Below are 21,154 nucleotides of genomic sequence, written 5' to 3'. Positions count from 1 at the left end.
GCACTTTTGGGGGGCAAGTCCATGACTTTTGCCATGGAGGGGTTCTGGTTTCACGTCCGTTCATCCTCCGCAGACTGCTCTGGCGACTTTGGCTGCCCGTCAGTTTGCACGACAGCCTGTTTCCTTTCTGACCCCGAAGCGCATTTTCTAGGGTATGGCTTCCGAGCCACACGGCCGTGCCTGGCTGCTTGTAGCGACGGGAGAGTGCCCTTTGCCGCTCGGCCTCTCCCGCCGGCGGAGGCCCACACGGCCGCCTCCCGCCTCCCGCCTCCCGCCAAGGCGGCCCCAGCCCCGCTGCTGCCCCTCAGCGGCTCCCGGCGCAGCTACCGCCTGCAGCCCGGCCTCCCCACGGCGCTGGAGGCGGTGCCCTCCCCGGGGAGCGAGTGGGCGGCTGCCATCTCCTCAGCCGAGGGCGCGGCGGCTCCGGCGGGGCGGGGTTTGCCGTCTCCTTCTCCCGCCCTCACCTCCCGCCCCCCCCCGCCGTCATGGCGGCCCCGGTCCTGACCTTCGTCCGGAGGTTGTGCTGGCGGTCGCCCTGCGAAGTAAGGTGAGCCCCGATCGTCCGCGCACCATCCCTGTGGCCGGGGGCTCTGGCGCCGTCCTGCCCCGGAGAGGGAGCGCCCCGCGAGCCGCTGTCTCCCGGCCGCGCTCCCGGAGTCAGCGGCCGGCAGCGGGCCCCGGGCGGCCTTCCCCCTCCCGCCGCCCCGCTCCTCCGCCGCTGCCCGGCGGGGCCCCCTCACAGGGGCCGGGGGAGGCTGAGGCAGGCAGCGCCGGGGCCGGGGGCGTAAGCGCCGCGGGGCGGCGGGAGGGCCGGCCGTTGCCTCAGGCCTGGGCAGCCCCATCTCCCTCCTGCCGGGGCCCGGCGTGGAAACCGGGTGCTGTGGCGCTGGATGAACGGGGTTAGCTTTGTCTGTATGGCCCGTAGGTGCGCAGGACGAGACATTGCTTTCCTCCGAAGAGGAGGAAGATGGCTTTCCGCCTAGGAGAGGGACCCTTGCAGCCGTACCGCCTGCCTTTCGGGTGGTTGAACACACCGGGGGAGTGGGGGACCTGCATTTGATGCCTCCCTCAAACAGGGCCCGCACCCGCATGTGTCTGTCTCCCGAGGCAAATGTTTAACTAACACAGAAATTGTTGGTTAGGCTGGGGGTAAGGCATCTGAAACTGTACTGAAATACCGGGAAGAATGTGTGATTCTATGTTTTCCTGTTAGTTTGGTTTTTTTTTTTCCCCTCATCAGTCCCACAAAAACAAGCTTAATTGTGTGTCTAACCTTTAATTTAAAGGTTTCTTGCTAAGGCTACTCCGGGTTTCCAAATAGTGATGCAATATCTCCTGCAGCGTGTCTTTATTACATACCGCTTTTAAGCTGTTTCCAAATAAAGCGTCACGTGCAGTAGTGTGCGCTGGGGCAGCTTCGCACCTTCAGCGTTAGCTGGGCTGTGGGAAGCAGAAAGGATGGCTTGACCTGCAAGTAGACTGAAAATTGCAGGATTGACGTTTTGGTTTTATTGAAAATGGTTAAATTGTAAATTCCACGGTAAAATTCCTTGTGTAGGCATAAGAATCACAAAAGATGTCAATTCGTAGAATTATTTCTTCCTATCAAAAATAGCTTCATAAATACACAGTTAAAAAAAAAGTAGGCATTTGGTGTGTTAAGTATACTCGGTAAGTGAGTTCTGAAGTAGGACAGTGAAGCAGGCATCATCATACCAATAGATTGAAGACCTGCGAGACTCTAACTGTTAACAACATGCAAATTTGACTGTTATAATGCGTGCTTTTATAAGTGAAATGCTTTTCTCAAGTATCCGTGAGTGCATCTTGACCAGAAAACTGTAGTCATTTATGCATTAAATTGTAATATTTTTCTCCCAAAGCTTTGTGAGAAATTATTTGAAGTATGTACATGAACATCTTAAGATACAGGAAGAAACAAAGAGAAAGCAAATTGTGTGATCAGCATGACTTCTGCCCTCGTTTCAAAAAAAATAGCTCTTTAGGCAAGCTTTCTACAGATAAATAATATTAATTTAATATAGCTAAGTTGTTACAATGAGAGAGAGAGAAAGCAATTCTAAATTGGAAAACACGTAAAAGACTGTCTTGCTGGACATCATTAGGGTAGTGGAGTCATGTATGTGAAATGGCAAGATTCTGTATGTGAAATAAGGTCATATATCGATATTAATAATGGGTTAATGTTTTCAGTATATAATCAGATATAATACAGGAAAATGGTGCAATTTTTCCAGTGGTGGAACACCAGACAGGTGGGCTTTATTTTCTATTCTACTAGCAGAATTATATCAAAGAGTGGCAGCCTTGCTGTGCCAAATGAAGCTTTTTTTGCAGTCTAAACTTGAAAGAGAGGATATCCTTGGAGCACTGGGAGAGGAAGACATACGAATATAAGGACAAAATGCAAGAATTCCTCTCACTTTGTTGTTTTGTGGTTTTTACTTGGTTTTGTTTTGTTTTCCCCAAAGCAGGACATTCCTAATCCTTTCAGATACGGAGTTGTGAGTTCCACAGGCTCTTCTCCCATGTGCCCACTTATTGTCCTGTCCTGTCGCAGTGTGTAATTTTTCCAAGTTTGAATTTGCCTGAGGAGGGGGAACGCTGACACAAACGCACATTCAGAAAAGCCTTACTGGGGCTGTAGCCATTTGCCAGTCTTTGCATTCAGCTGTTTGAGATCGGAGGCCCCACAACTCCGCTGCTATGAGGCAGGCTGTATCTGTGTTTACAGCAGGCCAGACCACTGGGAGCAGAACGTTTGCTGCTGAGAAACCTGCATCCACGCTATCCTTGTTTTGGGGGTTTCCTTCAGGCTGGTTGTAGTATGATCCCAGCACTGAATGCCTATCAGTAGCTGGAGGACATCATCTCCCAATTTTATGTAATCTAGAAGGGATCTAACTCGTATGTGCCAAGACAGCTCTGCAGCACAAACCAGGGGAATGGAGTTGGCATCAACTTAGGGACTCGATCCAAGAGTACTCTCCTGGTCCAAACTAAGACAGTAACATAGTCACACCCTAACTTCCTAGTTGGTACAGTTACCTCAGCAACTTTAACAGAGGTCAGATCTTATCAAAGCCCAATCTTTCCATGAGCTACTTTTATTTCTTAGCAGCTCTGAAGAGCCTTTTTCAGAGGAGCGATATTAAATGCTGGTCTTTATTTAAAGTGGATTGAAAACCAGTTAATTTTCTCTTAAGCTGTTGGCTTGTCCTTGCTTACGTGGCCTTGTTGGTCCTTGCCTGTGCCTGGAATACTTCCTGCTTACAGTAAATCTGTCTTTACTACAGTATCTGCTCTTCAGCTTGGGAGGCAGCAGTCTTAAGGGTTTGAGTTCACTTCCATCCTGGCTCTTGAGCAGTGTCACAAATCTCTCCTTGGCTTCCCTGCATCATCTCGTGACAAGACATCTGCATGTTTGCAGCCCACCCACACAGCAGGAGCTCAGGTGCTATTAAGTCCCAGCACAATATGCAACAATCCTTATTCAGTCTCTGCAGCTGTTTTTTATTTCTGTCTGGGAATTGATTGAACCTGCTCCCTGAATTGCTTGTACTTTCCTTGGTAGTGCAGTTGCATTCTTTGGTCACTATATTAAGGGTCCTTTGATACATTTATGGCAAAGCAGGACAGTATAACCCTTGCACCTCCTCCTTTTCCTGTTTCTGCCTGCAGACCTTATAGCTCTTTTCTGCCTTCGCTCCCACTAAGCCAGTCAGATGTAAAGTCCTGGGAAAAGGCCCAGGGGGTTTGTCTTTGCCCTGGAACTGTGCATGTTATGAGGAAGCTCCTCTGTGGAGGGTGGAGGAAGAACTGATCTCTTGCAGCTGAGGGATTATTTCTGGCTTCATTGAATGGCTGTGCTCTGGGGCCTGTCTCAGTGAGGAGAGGCTCAGTATTCCAGGTCATTCCTTGGAAATACTTCTTTATTGCTGTTAACCGTCTATCAACTGCATCATGGGTTTTTGTTTGCTTGTTTTTAATATGTGAGGAAGATGGAAACGCAGTTTTCCACTGCTACAGATATGCAATAAAGTTTCCTGCATTTGGAGATAATTGCAGATGTCAGCACACCCAGAGTGCGTGTAAGCCTTGCCTTTTGGAAAACCTCCAAGATAGTAGCCTCACTACTATCCTGGAGATGACCAGTAAGTTTGGTGGTATCCCTTCTTCTGTCCTGTTTCTTTTTTCCAGGTTTGGCCACGAGGAGCTAATTGGTCTTGGAGGGAGTCTGCCTTGTGTCTCTGTAGTGGGAAATGTCTAGTCCTTTCTCTCGATCCTATTCAGATAGCTGTGGTTGGATGCAGAGATACAAATTTTAGTAGCTTCGTTCTGATATTCTCATGCTGGCTGAGCAAAAAGGACACTATTGCCTCTTCACTTCTCACCCACTTTCCTGCTGCCAGGCCCTATTTCTGTATTGCAGCAGCTGCTTTCATTCTCTTTCCTGCTCTCCACTGTCACCCCTATTCCAATCCCCTTTTATAAGGAGGAGGACTGGATTTTTGTAGTGTTGCTCTCAAGTTATGTATCAGACTACGTTCTTAACACCCCAGTTTGCTAACACTCCTGAGTCTTCTCTGGTGCTGGCAGTAGAAGTTGCTTTTATGCCTTTTATGCCTGAAACTTTTGCCCAGATGTTGGGTCTTGCTTGAGTTGGATATGGTTTCCCTCCTGATCTGAGTGTGGCATAGGCATCACATGTCCTGCAGCCTCCTGAATGTCTGCCCACCAACTTCCCCACCCGCTAGCAGTTGGATGGAAATACATCCTGGCACATTGACATAGGAAATACGTCCATGTACAGGGTTGTGTTTTATCCACAGCACAAAATGCATACCCTGATCCTACACCGGGGAGGCCTTGTGGACTGTGGTTTTTACTCCCTGTTGCTGTCTTACATGAGCTTTTGTGTTTTGGTTTTCCGAGTCTCTTAAGTCATGCCTCTCGGTGCTGTGTCTCAGGCTGTACTAGCTTGCCTTGCTCAGCTGTTTGCTATTGTCTGTCAGCCAGCCAACATTTTTTTTCCTGTGACAGATTTCTGTTTATCAGCTCTCCTTGGCTTACGCTGGATTCTGTAGGTTTCAGCTACTCGTCTCTGCTCCTCCTGCTCGAGATACCTGCGCTTATCTTTTAAAACTTCCCTTCGGTAGGTCATGCCTCTAGTTCTAGTTGATGCTTGTGAGCCAAGTTGTCTTGCCCAGCCTTTGACTAACTGTGGACGACAGATCATCGCCTGACTACCAGAAAAGCAAGCAGAGCACATAACTTCCTTGATTTTAAACCTCTTTCTGCCCCGCCCCCTAAACTTAGTCTTTTCTGTCTTGGTGCAAGTCAATAAAAAGCTTAGAGAGCTCGTCATATTTCCCTTACTTTTTAAGTAGTAATAATTTTCTCTTTATATTTAAAAAAAAATTTAAAATCACCTTCTTTCCTTTCTTGAAACCTTGCCCAATTTGACTTTTGCAGTAACTTTTTGCAAAATACTGGTGAAATCAGCTTCCCCTAACATTGTGACTGTAAGGTAACTTTCAGAGTCTTTCAGAAGGGGTCTTCATACCACCAATGAATCTTTAATTTCTCTTTTTCTTTAATGGTTGGGATTCTAAAACATAGCCATTAGAGTAAACTCATCCACTGTCTTTTGAATACTGAGCCTAACTGGTCAATGGAAAATGACCAATTAAGTCTCTTAATAGGAGGCTTTTTCTGAGAATACTAATGTTAATTGCATGAGTTAGTACATCTTGTTTACACATGCTGGTTTACCAATGTGACTTAAAAGGTAGTGGTGAAATGACTGAACAGTTGTCCAGAAAAGCATCTTAATAAACTTTTGTCTTTATTTAAGCATCCTCTTAAACTGTTTTGAACAAAAGTACACGCAGCAGTTAAAATCAACAAAAGAAAATCCAGAGCAGCAAACTCACTAACTGTATGTAATTGAGCCGGATTTGACAGTTCACAGCTAATATCAAGCCGAGGTGTCTGGAAGTCTTGAAGATGGATTGGCTTGGAACACAGCTTTCTGTTGTAGTTAATTTGGTTTGAAGCAGCTGTTCACTGAAGTCAGTGTGACCTTGTCAGCTTTGTCTGCTGAAGTCAGTGATCGCTAGGTGGTTCTGCAGCAGCTTTGCTGCCAAGTTCAAAAGAATCTGATAATGTGAATGCAAATAAGGTGGTGGTTCACTACACTTTTTGTTGTTGAATTTTGCTAGGCTTGAACAGCCATGCTCTCCAAAGTGGGCTCTCGAGTAGCTTCCACTTGACATGAGGAACCACAGTTTCTTTCTGCCCTTGCTTTATAAGACTCCTCTCCCCATCAGAAGTTAGTTATGAGTTTCTCGAGGAGAATGTAAATACATTTGCAAATGTTTGGTGGTTTTTTTTAATTGAATATGCTGCTAGGAATTAATTTTCAGCTTTTGCTAGGGTAGAAGATACTGTCTTTGAATAGTACTGTTCTAAGAAGCTACTTATTTCTCGCTTCCCTTGTACTTCTCCCCCTGTGCAAATTATGTTCTGTCTGCAACTGTGATCTAGTGAAGAGAGCAAGCAAGTAAGATACTTCATTCTTGCATAGCAGTCCTCATTAGGATGGAAATTGGTCTATTTATTTCTAGCAAAATTTTTGGAACATTGCACATATGAAGAAGTGGAAAAACACTTGAATGTCAGGAATTCAGAATTCATAGTGCAAAACATGACATTCTACCTGGGCTTGATATGCAGACTTAATTCACTGTAATGAACCTTGTTTACAAGTAACCTCCATTTATAGTAATGCCAAAATAGACCCCAGAGGTTTCACTGGTAGTTATCTTTGTTAGAGTGAGCACATACAGAAGATTGAACCAGTTATGTCAGTCTCTTTTTTTTTTTTTTTCCTCCCACTTTATTGTATTCAGCATAAGAGTATTTGTGATTTTTTTCCTATTGCCTGACTGCTCTATTTTAAAAGAATAATTTAAATCTTGATCAATGTGAAATAGTCTTCCTAAAACTATTATATATTGATATTCAGTTCAGATTGGATGTTTTTTCATTATTCTGATGTAGTAAATGATTGAGCCTTTCAGTTTTGATGAGCCCACTGATTACAGCGAACATTTTTCAGGTTCCCTTGAAGTTCATTATAATAAAATTTAGACTGTAATCAATAAACTCCAGCAAAAACTGTGAGCTAAGATTTTATAGGTCTTATTAAACCATCCCTTATTTCACAGAGAAACAGAAACCATTGCCAAGTAATTCAGTAGTAGATGCTCCACCAGCACAGAGGAAGCAAAAGCTCTCTTGGAATGGTTTCTGGTTAAGGCTTCTTTCTTCCATCAAAACTCAGGCTTTAAGTCACTGAATAAGTGGTGCTATTTGTTTGGCTTTGGAGAGGTCTGGCAGTGATTAACACATAGCAACTTGATAATTTGCCAACATCCTGGTTTTTAAATTATCCTGGCGGTAGTCTTTTATGTCTGAAAGCAACGATATTAAAGAAAGAAATCACTCTTAAAATGGTTAAATAGTATTTTATCAGCTAGTGCTTTTAATACGATGGTGTTAAGTAATGCAGGTTAGCCAGCCACAGGAAGGAGACCATAAGCATTATCGGTGAGCTAATAACTTCATTATTTTGTTCATAAACTATTGACTTTTCATGCTGATCTAAATACCTTCGGAAAGGATAACAGCACTAGATAGCAGTAAATTCAGTAGGTAGACAGATTTCATTTGTACTGAAATCCAGAGAGAACTTGTGGTATGTTTTGTTATGTTGTTGTTTTGCTGTGTGTATGAAAGCTACTTTTTTTCTGATGATGTGGAGTACTCCAAGTGAAAAATTCTGTGATCCAGTCAGTGAATGAAGTCTATTTTAATCAAAGATTAAATGGAAATTATCACTGTGTTGGTTTAGAAACAAGTAAACACAACTTTGCCCTCAGTGCTACCTGACCACATAGTTCATAGTAGCTTTTTGACTGTGGTAGGGCAAAGCCATGTTTAAAAACAAATTAAAAAAACCCACCCCCAAAACTTCCTCCTATCTAAATAGCATAGAGTCCTTTTAATGTGCTCACAAAATTGTCGGCTTCTGTTGGCATCTGACTGCCCAGAGGGAAGGGCTTTTTTTCTCTTCTTTCCCTCCCCACCCTTTTTTTTTTGCTTCCCCCCCCCGTTTTGTTGCTCTGCCAAAAATAAGGCTAGGTTGGAGAAGGAAGCAACACAAGAGTTGTCGCAGGTGAACCTCTTTGCTTGTGGCAGAGGGCATGTGCACCTGCCCTTCATCCCAGCCTGGTCTGTGATTGTCTGAGCAATGGCAGAGGGGGGAACTTTGGTTTTAGCAGGTGTTATGATTTCAAGGAGTTCATAGCGTACTTTGCTCTGTGAAAAATCTTTACTAATTTAGACAGTCAGTAATTTGGGGGATTTTTTTTCCTGTCACTATCCTGCAGATTCATCTTTATGATTGGACTTCCTGGCTACAAAGGCTGGATGTGTACATTCATCTCGGTACTGTTTTTGTCCTTAAATGTAGGTTGACTTACAGAGTGAGCCTGCCAGGTGGGAATTTAAACAGTCACAGTTCAACAGCAAATGTAGTCTTCCTATTTTCTGAGTGTCCTCGAGCAGATCATTCCAATTCCTCCCCCGAAACAAACTCTGAAGGCTTTCACATGAAGGTGAGAAGAGCTATAGCTTGAAAGTCTAGTCTAGAGATAAACTGTTAAAGTTAGTGGGCCGCTTGTGTACTGCTTCAATATAGCTAGCAGGTTAAATGTGTTTTTTTCACAGAATCACAGACGGGTTGAGGTGGGAAGGGACCTCTGGAGGTCACCTGGTCCAACCCCCTTGCTCAAGCAGGGCCACCTAGAGCTGGTTGCCCAGGACCATGTCTGGACAGCTTTTTAATATCTCCAAGGATGGAGACTCTACCACCTCCCTGGGCAACCTGTGCTAGTGCTCGGTCACCCTCACAGAAAGAAAGTGTTCCCTTGTGTTCAGGAGGAACCTCCTGTGTTTCTGTTTGTGCCTGTTGCCTCTGTTCCTGTCACTGGGCACCACTGAGAAGAGCCTGGCTCCGTCCTCTTTACACCCTCCCTTTGGATATTTATATACATGAATAAGATCCCCCTGAGCCTATTCTTTTGTAGGCTGAACAATCTCAGCTCTCGCAACCTCTCTTCATATGTGAGATGCTCCAGTCCTTTAATGGCCCTTCACTGGAGTCTTCCCAGGATGTCTGTCTGTCTCTTGTACTGGGGTGCTCAATACTTTACATGGTAATCCAGGTGTGGCCTCACCAGTGCTGAATAGAGGGGATTCCATTCTTAATTGGAAATAAAAATGATTTCTTGAGGATTAGATTAATTATGTTGTATGGATTCTTTGCTGACTCTTTGGCCCTCCAAAAAAGTAGCTACTGTTTTTGTAGTAAGGTGCTCTGATAATATTTATTCTGAAAATAGGTATAAGAGGTGTATAATTTGTATAATGTACAATAATTCTTGAATAATTTGGTCCTTAGAAACCAACCATTAAAACAGAGTAAAGTTTTTGTTTCAAATATGCTATCATTTTATACCATGATAAATGTGCCTGTAAAATGCTTACTGCTTCAAATACATCAGTATAGCAAGCCTGTTCCTGAAACAAAAGAATCTCTCTGGTTGGTTTTGTGTTATTTTTCTTAATTGCCAGTAAGATGCCAGATGAAACACACTTTTATTCTGGGGAGGAACTTCCAGGTTATTTGGGTTGTCAGCCACTTGCCCAGACCAATAGTTCTTCATAACTTCTACTTATCTAATAATAGTAGAAGCCAATATGACTCTGTACATGTTGCATCCCCACTAATAACTGCCACGATCCAACGTGAGCCTCTGACCTCTGTCTTGGGAGCTGCTGCTATAGGTGCAGCCTTCTAAATGCTATGATTTAAGCTTTTTTACAGTGTTTTAGTAAGACATGACTCGGAAGTCCCTTAGAACATGTATAATTTTCATTTCCAAAAGTGACAAACATTCTCAGTGCTTTATTTTGTATGCAAGGCTTAGTAGTGTGTCACGTCTACAAGATCAGTCGTTCTCTGCTAAAACTAAGAGCAAGGTATATTACAGAGGGTATCTAAAGAGAAAGTTATCAGTTGGAAATTGATAAAACTTTTCAATAACGCTGTTATTCATAGAGCAGCTGTACATTCTGCTGTGACAGAAACGTACTTGCAAGTCTTGCATGTATGCAAGAACTTCAGCTCTAAGCCCAAGTCACCATCAGATTTTTATTGAGTAAATTGGCCTGGGCCTTTACAGGACACCTCTAAGTTTGGTTGTGGGTGCTGGAAATAGTGCCAAAACCAAGAGCAGTGTGCTACTTCGTGTTTAGACCTAATTTGTTTAATTCTAAATTATCTGGAAGAGTTCTGGATTTGGACAGGATAAGCCATTGATAAAACTGCTTCATTATTTTCATATAGCTTGTTCAGTATTCTTTGTGTCCATCCCCACTGTATCTAGGTGTCATGGATTCAGGAGAGAAAGTAAGCTTCAGGCAGATTGTTTGTCTTCTTTCACTGGTTCAGCAGAACTAACAGGAGTGTCAGTGGGTTTTTTAATGCGGGTGAGAGCTCCAGCAGCTGATTGTATCCTTGTGAGAAACCTACCTACCTTGGCCAAAAGCCATTAACACCAAAGTGTACACTTTCTTGCTCTCCATACAGTCAGCAGGATTTGTCCCCAGAAGCCAAATAAAAATGGCTTTTTCCTTTCTCCGTTAGCAGCAAAATTATTTTGAGTATTTGTTCATAACTGTTTCGTTAAAGTCACCTTGGATAAGGATGTATAAAGAACCTATTTGACTTTGTTTCTTTCCAAATAGTACAATAAACTTTGAGTGATTCTCAGCAAATATTACGTGTATGAGTATCACAGCTCTATATTTTTCTGCTAACGTTCATATTTACAGCTTTTTGAATGTGTTTCAGAGGATATCTGTCTGTAAATCTTCCTGCTTGCAGAGATGTCTTACATGGACTGAGGATGTACAGGAAATTCTCTCATGCTTTAGTCGTTATCCATGTCCAGCTGACTTAAGTCTGCTGGAAAGAGAGCTCTTGCAGAGATTTCAGGAGATGATCCCAGTTTCCTTTGCAGCAGCTGTGATGAGAGAATATTAAATGTGCCTGTATAGAGCACAAAGAGCAGACCATTTCAGATCTCGGTGAATAGTAATCTAGATCTTTGATTCTTAGCTATTCTTTAATACTGAAAAAAAAAAAAACATATCAAGCACAGCTGAGCCACTTACACTAAACAACAGTGATTCAGCGCTTCAATTTGCCAACAGACACATCATTATCTTCTAGTTTTTATATGTCAAAACAGTGTAGGAGTGTAAAATAGTAAAAGCTGATAAGGATTTGTACACCAAACTTGTGTTTAGAACAACTGTTGAAATGTTCTAATGTAAAGGAGGAAATAGTTTGACTTCCATTTCTTTCTGTTTATTAAAGCAGCAGTAAGTGAATTGGTTATAGAGTATTTGCACTCATCTTTTCTGCTAGCAAGATACATTGGAAATACTAGAACACTACAAGCATTCCTATTACCTGATAGCAATACATTTTAGATACTCCACACTAGCTACAGTACGATGGGGTACTGACAGGGACTGTGTTGGTAGAACAGGGAAGGATAGTTATTTTCTTATGTTTTTTGGGAAAACTGAAGTTCGGTCTACTGAGTCATCAACACCTCCATGTTATCACCATGGTTAACGAAAGCTTGTATTTCCCCAAGTGAACCAAATGAACTGATTTCTAGAGACTAACCTTGGTTCTGGTAAGACTTTCTTAGGCTATTGGGGTTTGGTCCAAGAAGTGATGTGCTTGTTCTGATAGATCTCTGCAGGAGCTTGGTGAACAGTAGCGTTGCTTTACCAAACAGACCTGTGCATTAGTTCTTGCTGCACGAAGAAATAAAATTACTCTGGCTGCTAAGCTGGTGTTAACCTACTGCTAACCTGCTGCGACCTACTAACTTGGATTACTGCTAACCTACCTCCATGGTGCATGTTAGCAGGTGGTAGCAATGCAGGGCTTAACAGAGTAAGCCTGGGAGCTTACGTCGGGAAAGTACAGGCTGCTTTGCATGCAGTAGTTATTGCAAGTTAGTTGACTTGTTGATTGTAAGGTGTAAAAGTTGCTGTCATGACAAGTGTGGGGTTTTGGTTTTAACTCGAAGGAGCAGCTCACTTACTTAACTGTGTTTCCTTCTTTTGTAGTTGCTAGATATTAAAAAATGTGCTAGTTACTGAAATTTGAACAGGCAAAAATTGTTAGAGGCAGTCTCTGCTTCTCCATCTTCTGAATGAAGACTGCATTACATCTGCCCATGTTCTGAATTGTTTTAGTTTTAATTATTGGCAGAGGATCCTGAAAGAGGTGCGTACAAATGAGGGGAAGTGGAAGTTTTCACACGGGGTGGTTGTGGAAGCAGATGCGGGCTTTGTCAAGATGACAGAAGTTGCAAAGGAAGATGTTCATGTGTCAAGTATGGTTACTCCACATTTCCCAGTATAAGAGAAGAAACTTGAAAGGACGGGACTAGAAATTAACAGCTGAAGTAATTTTACTTTATTAGTGTAAGAACTGTCAAGCTGAGGTTTCTTTAGTATGACACTGTGTCCTGGTTTAACCTCAGCCAGCAACTAAGCACCACCCAGCCGCTCACTCATACCCCCCCTGCCCCCAGGGGGATGGGGAAGAGAAATGGAAGGGTAAAAGTGAGAAAATTTGTGGGTTGAGATAAGAACAGTTTAATAATTGAAGTAAAATAGAACAGTAGTAATAATAATACACAAAGCAAGTGATACACTATACAATTGCTTACCACTGGCCGACCAATGCCCACCACGTCCCTGAGCAGCGATCGCTGCCCCCGGCCAACTCCCCCAGTTTATATACTGAGCATGACGTCATATGGTATGCAGTATCCTGTTGGCCAGCCCCCCCGGCTGTGCTCCCTCCCAGCTTCTTGTGCACCTGGCAGAGCATGGGAAGCTGAAAAGTCCTTGACTGGTGTAAGCACTACTTAGCAACAACTAAACCATCAGTGTGTTATCACATTATTCTCATATTAAATCCAAAACACAGCACTATACCAGCTACTAGGAAGAAAATTAACTCTGTCCCAGCCAAATGCAGGACACACCGTCACTGCCTAGTACACAATTCCTATTTGTAACAAAGTGTGTCTGTACAGCTTACCAGGGATACTGCTTTCCACCTAAAATTCTGCCAAGATATTGTAACAGACATCATATTCATTTGTTAGACACGCATGAAAAACAAAATAATTCTGCAGGGAGAGGAAAAAAAAACCCACAAACTTAAGAGTATATGACAAGAAATAGTGTGTATAGTCAAATGATCTGAAGTTCTTTGGGAGAAGCCTGTGACAGGATGGCATAAAGAAAGAGAGGGGTGCTTTGCTTCTACAGCCAGAAGAACTTCCACCCAGAATTTCTGTGTTAATTAACCACCCACCCCCCACATACCACTCCTTTTTTCTCCCAACAGCAAAGGAGGAATGATTGCTCCAAACATGTCACAGGCTGCTCAGTTTGCTTTAGCACTGTCAGATGCCTCCTCTTGTCCCAGCTCAGCTCTAGGTAGCTTGTATGGAGAAAATAACTGGAGGACTGAGGGGTATGGCAGAAATTTCACATTAGCCCTCTCCACCTTCAGCTATACGGGGAAAGCTCTTATATTGCTCTGTAAGTGCTCGGGCTATGTGAAAATTTATGAATCTTTAATGTTACATTATTGTGTAGGTAAATATCTGTTTGGATTCAGTAGTATGTAATCAATGGCATGATGAATGGTGATCTGGGCAACCTGCAGGTTAAAATTTCTAATGATTTTTATGCTAACAGCGTAGATAGTAGCTTCCTCTCACTCGGCAAAATAAAGTGAAGTACAACTTTAAATTTATTGCATGCAGAAAATACTGCAAGTGAATATGGAAAACAGTAACATTATTTTCCTAGTTACCAAGAAAGCTGTGAAATAGTGGTACTGCTAATGCTTTGCTCATTGTCATTATTTGGTTATCAACCTTTCTTTTTCCTTTTTTTTAGTTGTCTTTTTAGAGATTCTGGTATGAAGTCTTGGGGGAAAAAAATAAGAGAAGTCGGTGTCTTGGGTTGAATTTCTGTTTCAGATGGTCCACTTATTTTCTCACGGTTACAGTTTAAATACTGGTTTCTATTTCCCTCACAAGCCTCATTTCCTAAAGTTGCTGCCATTGCCAATGGTGACAACCTTTCCCACCAGCTCTGCTCCTGTGTCCCTTGATGTAGCTGAACTAATGATCAACTGTTGCTATTCCTTCTCCAGATCGCTTTCTTTTTCCTCCATGGAGAAAAATCAGGATAATTTTGAGGGAGGATCAAAATGATAGAAGTGCTACTGAAAGAGGGGACTGAAGCCTGAGACTCTGCTTGGAGCAGGAATACTCCATGGCCAGGCACCAGCAGGCAAGGACTACCCCAGTCACCCCACCGGGGAGGGCTCGTGGTTCCTCCGCTGTGGATGTGTGTGTCCCAACAGCAGGAGAATAGGGAGTGAGGAGGTCTCATTTGGTTGCTCCCCTGCTTGACTTTGGAGCGGCCTCTCAGAGCAGTGGTTGCTGGTGCCGGAGCAGTCCCAGTGAAGCACTTGGGATAAGTTTCAGACTCCTGAGCCTTGTGGAACAGTTGAGGCTCTGGCTGGCGCCTCAGAAATGGTGATGGGCTGCGCTGGGCAATGTGTGCTGTCCAGGACTCCGGAGAGGCATGAAATCAGAAGCTTGGTTTAGCTTGTAACCAAACACTTGGTGCCTTGAGGTTTGTGGGAATTGATTGCTTTGTATCCTAAGAAAAAACAACCCATACAACTCTTTGTACAGTAGCAGCAGCAAACCAGTATTTTGCTTAATTTTCTCTTAAGATGGAAAGAGCAGAAATATTGCCACTTTATGATGCTGTAGTACCAGGTCTGTATGAAATGACAAGGGGCAGTTACCGTGTTGCTCACTGTTCTGCATGAGGAACGTGTGGAAAGAGCGGCGCAAAAGATCACGGCACCTTGAGATAGTGATCATTGCAAAGAAGAGATGTTGTATGCGTTATCTGAAGTATTACGCGTAATGTACAAAAGATATCCACATCTTCTATTGAACATAGGTTCCAGGATTCATCCGAGTGACAGTTTAATGTACTGCTTATTTCTGGCTGATAATACTTCCTATTCTTTTTTCTGCCTTGTCTCTCTAAAGCTGGTTACAATAACGTGAAATTAGCATTTTCCAGTTCTGTCAGGAGTTTTAAATGCGCATGTTTCTAGCACCACCTGCTGCTTTTAATCCTAATAGGATCTTTAACTGCTTTTGTCTGTGCTTTATTTCTGCAGGATCTACTAATGTTTAAAAGAAAACCTTTATTAAGTAAATGGAAGATGGAGTTCAGGTATATCCATCCCTTTCTTTTGCTGAGCATGTCTGGTGTTTCCTATGCAAAGAGATCTTTTGGCTTCTGTTTAGTCTTAATGAGGAAACTGCTAAGTTGCTTTAAAAGTTAGAAAGTGAGCAGCCAGCATTTTACACAAAGTTGGCATTTTAACTCTGTAAAAGTCCTTATACAAGTGACAGAACTACACTGTAATGAGGGGCTGTGTCTTTAACAGGCTTTGCAGTCTTTGCTAAACAGTGAGAAACTACTTTCAGTGTAATTGACTTTAGAAATCTTAATTAAGAGCCTTATGTTTGAAAGTTTATCAGGAAAAGAGACATTTATGTGAACAGGTGGAATGAATAGGATGGGCTTGCAAGATATCCAGAATGACTGAATGGGAACAAGGAGATGTCCAAGGCAAGGGAATAAATATGAAATTATTGTCAGGCTGGATGTTTCAGGTTCAGGTAGTGATGCCCAGGATTTATTTCTTTTTTCAGAGTGTACAGCTTGCGAAGTACCAAGTGAATGATCTTGCAGGAGTGCGCGTGGACTTCGTGACTGCTCTGCCAAGTTGTGACTCCTCTCTCTCTTTCTCTCGGGAGCTGTTTTTTTTTTACCCAGCTGGGGGAGGTTGCTGGGCCCTCACTGCTCTTCCATGGGTGCCAGTACAACAAAGGTAATTTGTAGCAGTGGGGCAGTGGCAGCTAATTGCCTGCAACGTGCAAGGCAATAAAGAGAGGAAACTTTGCGAAGGAAATCATTTAGCTTTGTTGCAGCGAGTAGATGAGAAGGGGGAATACAGAGGGGTTTTTGATTGCCTTTCCTAGGTTGCTTTTTCTGCTTGGATTGAAACAAGTGTAGGTTCGACACCAGTGGTTTGTAGGTCAGGTTCTAGGCTCTCTGCCTGCCTTGTGGTGTTTTGGCAAAATCTTGCGTGGTTTCGGTGAGGCCGCTAAAATGCAGCATGGATTTGCTCAGTGAGGGAGTAAGAAGGATTCAGTGTCACAGCAAGGGAGCAGCAGATGGAGGGAGTAAGTCCTCCCTGTAGCAGGCTGCAGCAGCCTTTCCTGCTCCTCGGTCTTTGGGATCGTGGCACAGCATCACTGGGTGGTCCCAGAGATGGCGGTGCTGTTGTGACTCGCCACCTGTCAGCACACACCTCCTCCTCGCTCTTCACGTGATCTATTTCGGGTCAAGGAGCTCTGCTCCTGCATTTCGTGTATCTCTGAAGAATGAGGTCCTGCCCAAGATAAATAAATTGTGGAATAACTTAATTTCTCCTTTGTGTTTTCATCCTTTGTTATTTTAATAGAGAAATGGTAGCAGTCAGCTTAGCCTTAGCATTTTGAGAACTGGTGATCATCACCAATGTATAGTAAATGTCCTCTGAGATCAGAAGGCAGAGAGAAAGGATTGAATCATAGATATCCTGCAGAGAACTGAGCTACAAGCAGCAAGGAAGAACTAAATAAAAGAGGCCTTTTCTTATAAACCTTAGACTTTAATAAACAGCTAAGTTGTACAATCTTCCTATTATAAAGCAGTAGGTAGGGAGGAAAAGAAGAATGAAAGATGGAGTATTTGAAGTGGGTAGGTAACGTACTTTACCCACACATTTTTGTAGCTAAGATGTAAAACTGGATATAACCAAACAGCACAGGAAAGTAGCTCTGAGTCTGGACTTACTGAAAGATCATTCCACTTTTCCCCAGCCAGATTTTTTTTATTCACCTGATTGTTTTCTCATCCTCTTCTAACTTGTCCGCTTTGCATCCTTAATAAGGAAGAGAACTTGTGACCTACTAAACACCAAAACCCTTAACCCTGAATATATGTGCGTACATACCTTCAAGACTGGCTGCTGTGCTGTTCCCCTCTCCCCAGCTGCCCATCCTCAACTCTTGTTAATTTATGGTCACTGTCAAATTGTATATAAAAGAGATTCTTAAAGCCTATTTATAAGATTAACCATAGCCAAGCTGAAGTGAAGTCTAGATTGTCAAACATGTAAACCCAAATCTCCTTTTTTAAACACTGAATCCACTTCAGTATAGTCACTGCCTAGACTGACAAAAAAATTTCTGCCAGATACACAGGTCGTCTTGGGAACAGCAGCATTCAAGTAGTTCCAAAGATTGCTGGCAAAACTGGAGCAAAAAAACCCAAAACAAACCACTAGTCGTCTTCCTGCACTCTCATTTTCTTCTTCCTGTAAATGTGACTTTAAAAACATGTTTGGGGATAGGATCTGAAAGTGAGCATCATGTTCTGTGACTCCAGGACAGCCTAATCAAAGAAACTTAGTATTAAAAAAACTTGTGTCTGTATCAGTTTAGGTACATTTTTTCCTGTCAAAGGGCTTTTATTGATGCCGGAGGTGAAGTCCGCAAGTTGGCTAAATAGCCTCCCAGTTGGTTAAGGGATAAACTTTTTACACTCTGACACAGTCTTCTGAACACATCAGTTTGAATGTTAGATAAAGTGGCAGATGGTTAACCCACATCTGTCTGGGTGCACTGCTATGTTAATAGAGGCCTACAGCTGATCGATTTAAGTAAGAACACTTTCTGTTCCTGAAACCGTTTTTGATAGCCTATTCCATTTTGTATTGTTCAGATAGGTTTCTTTTTACGAGCGTAAAATCTTGAAGCAGATTCTGGAATTCTTTCTTTTTGAAAGAATTTCTATATATAACAGAAAATATTCTTTCCGTTTCTGTCATTCAAACTCAGTAGCCCCGAAATACCAGGAACTTAGATTTTATTAATACAAAAGGGCTGTAATAGGACCTAAAACAAATAGATCTTACAAACATTTTTACAAGACAACTAAAACCTTCTATCTGCATGAAATGAAAGAGTAATAAAATTAATTGGACACAGTTGACATTCTTCACACTTCCTGCCTGCAACTGTTAGGCTTGCAACAGAAAATAAATTATATTTAAGAAATAAGAGCAATGAGCATGTTTTCAGTGTCGGCAGTAGAATGTCTCTCAAATTCTCATTAGGTGTGTATAAGAAGGCAGAATTTTCATGTTAGGTATGATTTTTAAATGATGGTTCTATAACTGAAATGTTAACAGACTAGATTAATGATTTAACATTCTATCTGCATTTGAGATGATTAATTTTTCAAATGTGACTGGTTATGAAACTATATGATGTTCTAATATAGCAGCTGTGTCTGTAAGTTAAAAAGGGGAAAGTTGTGGGATTTTTGTGCTTTTTTTTACTAACATAGAGAAGGAACATGGATACATAAACTGCTAACATTTTAAAAATAATAAAAATACTTATGTATATTGCAATTTAACCGAAGAAAGCTGAGACAACATGCTTTTGCCCTATTGGAACAAGGCAAAATTATTAGACTTCATGGCTTTTGATTCCAAACTCTGTTGAAGTAAACCTGCTTTTACAAAGCATTATAGGTTTGGGTTAGGTTTGGTTCTTTGGAGTGGGGCTTGGGTGGTTTGTTGTTGGGTTTTTTTGTTTTTTGTTTTTTTTTTTTTTGAAGGAATTACCTTTTTTCTGGTGCAGAGTTCTTCTCCCAGAATATTTTGACCACCTGTTTTTTTTCAAGTGTCTACAGGGTGTTTCCCCAGTAAATTTTGAAATTAGCCTTCACTTATGCTGCCCTGATTGGACAACCAGGCTTTCAGATTGAAGTGTTTCTAGATAGAAGCACAAAAACTTGAAAAGATCACAAAAACCAGACAGGCTGCATACTCGTTTTAATTCATAGACATATAAAGCTGTTAACATTGCATACAGAGATTTAAACCATTAATAAAAGTGTTCTGTATTTCTTATTTGTTTGTCATGGACAGAACCTGTAGGGCTCTGATTTATTCCAGAAACAGCAAAACATTAGTTTACCACTACAGCCGTTTACTGGTCTATATATGATTATCTGGTATATCACTGCAGTTCCTTTGTCATCTGGCAGCATTAAATCTAGTAGTTTGCATACTAGAGAGAGATAATGTCATATTCTCCAAAGGTTAATTATGTTGCAGCTAAAGCAAACTTATAAAGCAACTTTCTTGTAATTTATAGTATCTTGCTTTGTTGTTGTGTTAATCAGTTCAGGTACAAATATTTGATGTTTTACGTTTACTTTAAAGGTCTTTAAAAAGCAGCATATTTGTTTCTCCTCTAGTCTTACACAAAAACCAAGCAATGGGATTTTTTTTTCCATATACTAACAGGCGAGCGCAAGCTGCTTGCATTCCAGCAATTCACCTGCACATGACTGCAGCCACCATGCAAGTCAGCCAGAAAGACTTTGAAAAAGCTCAGGAACAACTGAAGCTTTTGAAAAAGGATCCTGGGAATGAAACTAAGTTGAAGCTCTATGCTTTGTTTAAACAGGTAAGCTTGACTTACTTTGCTTCATAAGCAGCATTTGTAATCTGAGGGGATGGACCTGTAAAATATTTACTTAAAATAGGCATTGTTCAAATATATTGTGTCTTAACAAGCTCTTCAAGTGCTCAAATTCTGTTCTTGAAATGCCAGCCCCTCAAACCCTGACTGAATTCTGAGGGAAGCCAAACCTGTTTCATCTGATAAATCATGCTTTGAATGGAAACCTTTATGCAAAGAAATAGAGCCAATTTACATCAATTGTGTGATGCCTTCCATATAATATAGCATATATTGATGCAGCTCTGGAAAATGGCTTATGCCTAGGAAAAAAGAGTATGCCACATGCTTCCTCTTAAATTTGTTGTATCTACAGTCAGTCAGCTGGGCCTATAATGGTGTTGACATTGGAAGGTTGATTTCTGGGGGTTTTTTTCTTTCCCCTTTTTTTTTTTTTTGCGTTGTCGTAATTTTTTTTTTTTAAATTCAAGGAACTGTTTGTTCCTCCACGCTTTGAGTGAAGGTTATTCTTTACTACGGCATGGAAGGAGACCTTTGTAGAAATAGCTGCAAGTCCTTGGGAAGCATTTCTGGATCAAGATTGGCTGCAGGGTCAGTACAGGCTGTGGCTTGTTATAGAGAAGGTGGCAATCAGTCGCTCCTTTAAATAAACACTTAGACAGCTGACTGTTCCAGGTAGTTTTAGTAATTAATAATAATGAGCTCATAAATGTATTCTTTCTTTCCTACCTCCCACTTGAAATATTTCTCTGCAATAGTGTACTTTTCTTCAGGAAAACCAGTCATAGAATACTTCAGGATAGCTCGGACTCTTGCGGTTTAACTGGTCCAACGCCCTTGCTCATAGTAGGACCAACTTTGAAGTAAGATCCAGCTTAATATGTACTTCTTTGGATCTTTGAAGTAAGATCCTATGCAATGGTTTCTTTGTTCACACAGCTTACAAGTCTTTAACTTTCTTTTTAAGTATAAAACTTCCAGAATTTTTGAGATGGGAGAACTTAACATACATGGGCGTTTTGGAAACTAGTGTCTCATATTGGTTAGGTGCTTCTGAATGCCCAGCACCAGGTATTAGGAAATAGCAGACACCGAAACCTTCACAGTATGTGAACTGTCTGAATATTGCCCAACCACTAGGTAGTCCTTCTGTCCCAGAGTTGAATTCTGCATCCTGATCAGATAACTATTCCTAGCAGTCGTCATCTTTTCTACCAAGGCATCTGAACTTTAATCAAAGGTTTAAA

General features: G+C 42.0%; 1 protein-coding gene across 3 annotated transcripts in view; it reads left to right on the top strand.

Moving 5' to 3' along the window:
- Window positions 1-398: 398 nt before the first annotated feature.
- The window catches only part of ECI2 (enoyl-CoA delta isomerase 2), a 34,143-nt gene continuing 13,387 nt past the window's right edge, over window positions 399-21,154 (top strand). The window contains exons 1-4 of one of the 3 annotated variants that reach the window (XM_087762639.1): window positions 437-547; window positions 15,473-15,528; window positions 16,014-16,192; window positions 19,730-19,892. In XM_087762639.1, coding sequence (XP_087618765.1) covers window positions 15,511-15,528; window positions 16,014-16,192; window positions 19,730-19,892 — 360 coding nt within the window. In that variant the 5' untranslated portion in view covers window positions 437-547; window positions 15,473-15,510. Of the gene's footprint in view, window positions 548-15,472; window positions 15,529-16,013; window positions 16,193-19,729; window positions 19,893-21,154 lie in introns of all 3 variants that reach the window. The other 2 variants (XM_087762655.1, XM_087762646.1) reach the window with 2 other exon arrangements.

This window comes from Nipponia nippon, unplaced genomic scaffold, assembly GCF_047370975.1.
Source record: "Nipponia nippon isolate SJK-2023a ecotype South Korea unplaced genomic scaffold, ASM4737097v1 scaffold_1, whole genome shotgun sequence".
Taxonomy (NCBI): Eukaryota; Metazoa; Chordata; class Aves; order Pelecaniformes; family Threskiornithidae; genus Nipponia; species Nipponia nippon.
Note: the sequence above shows the minus strand (reverse complement) of the source record. Positions and strands in the feature narration are given on the sequence as shown.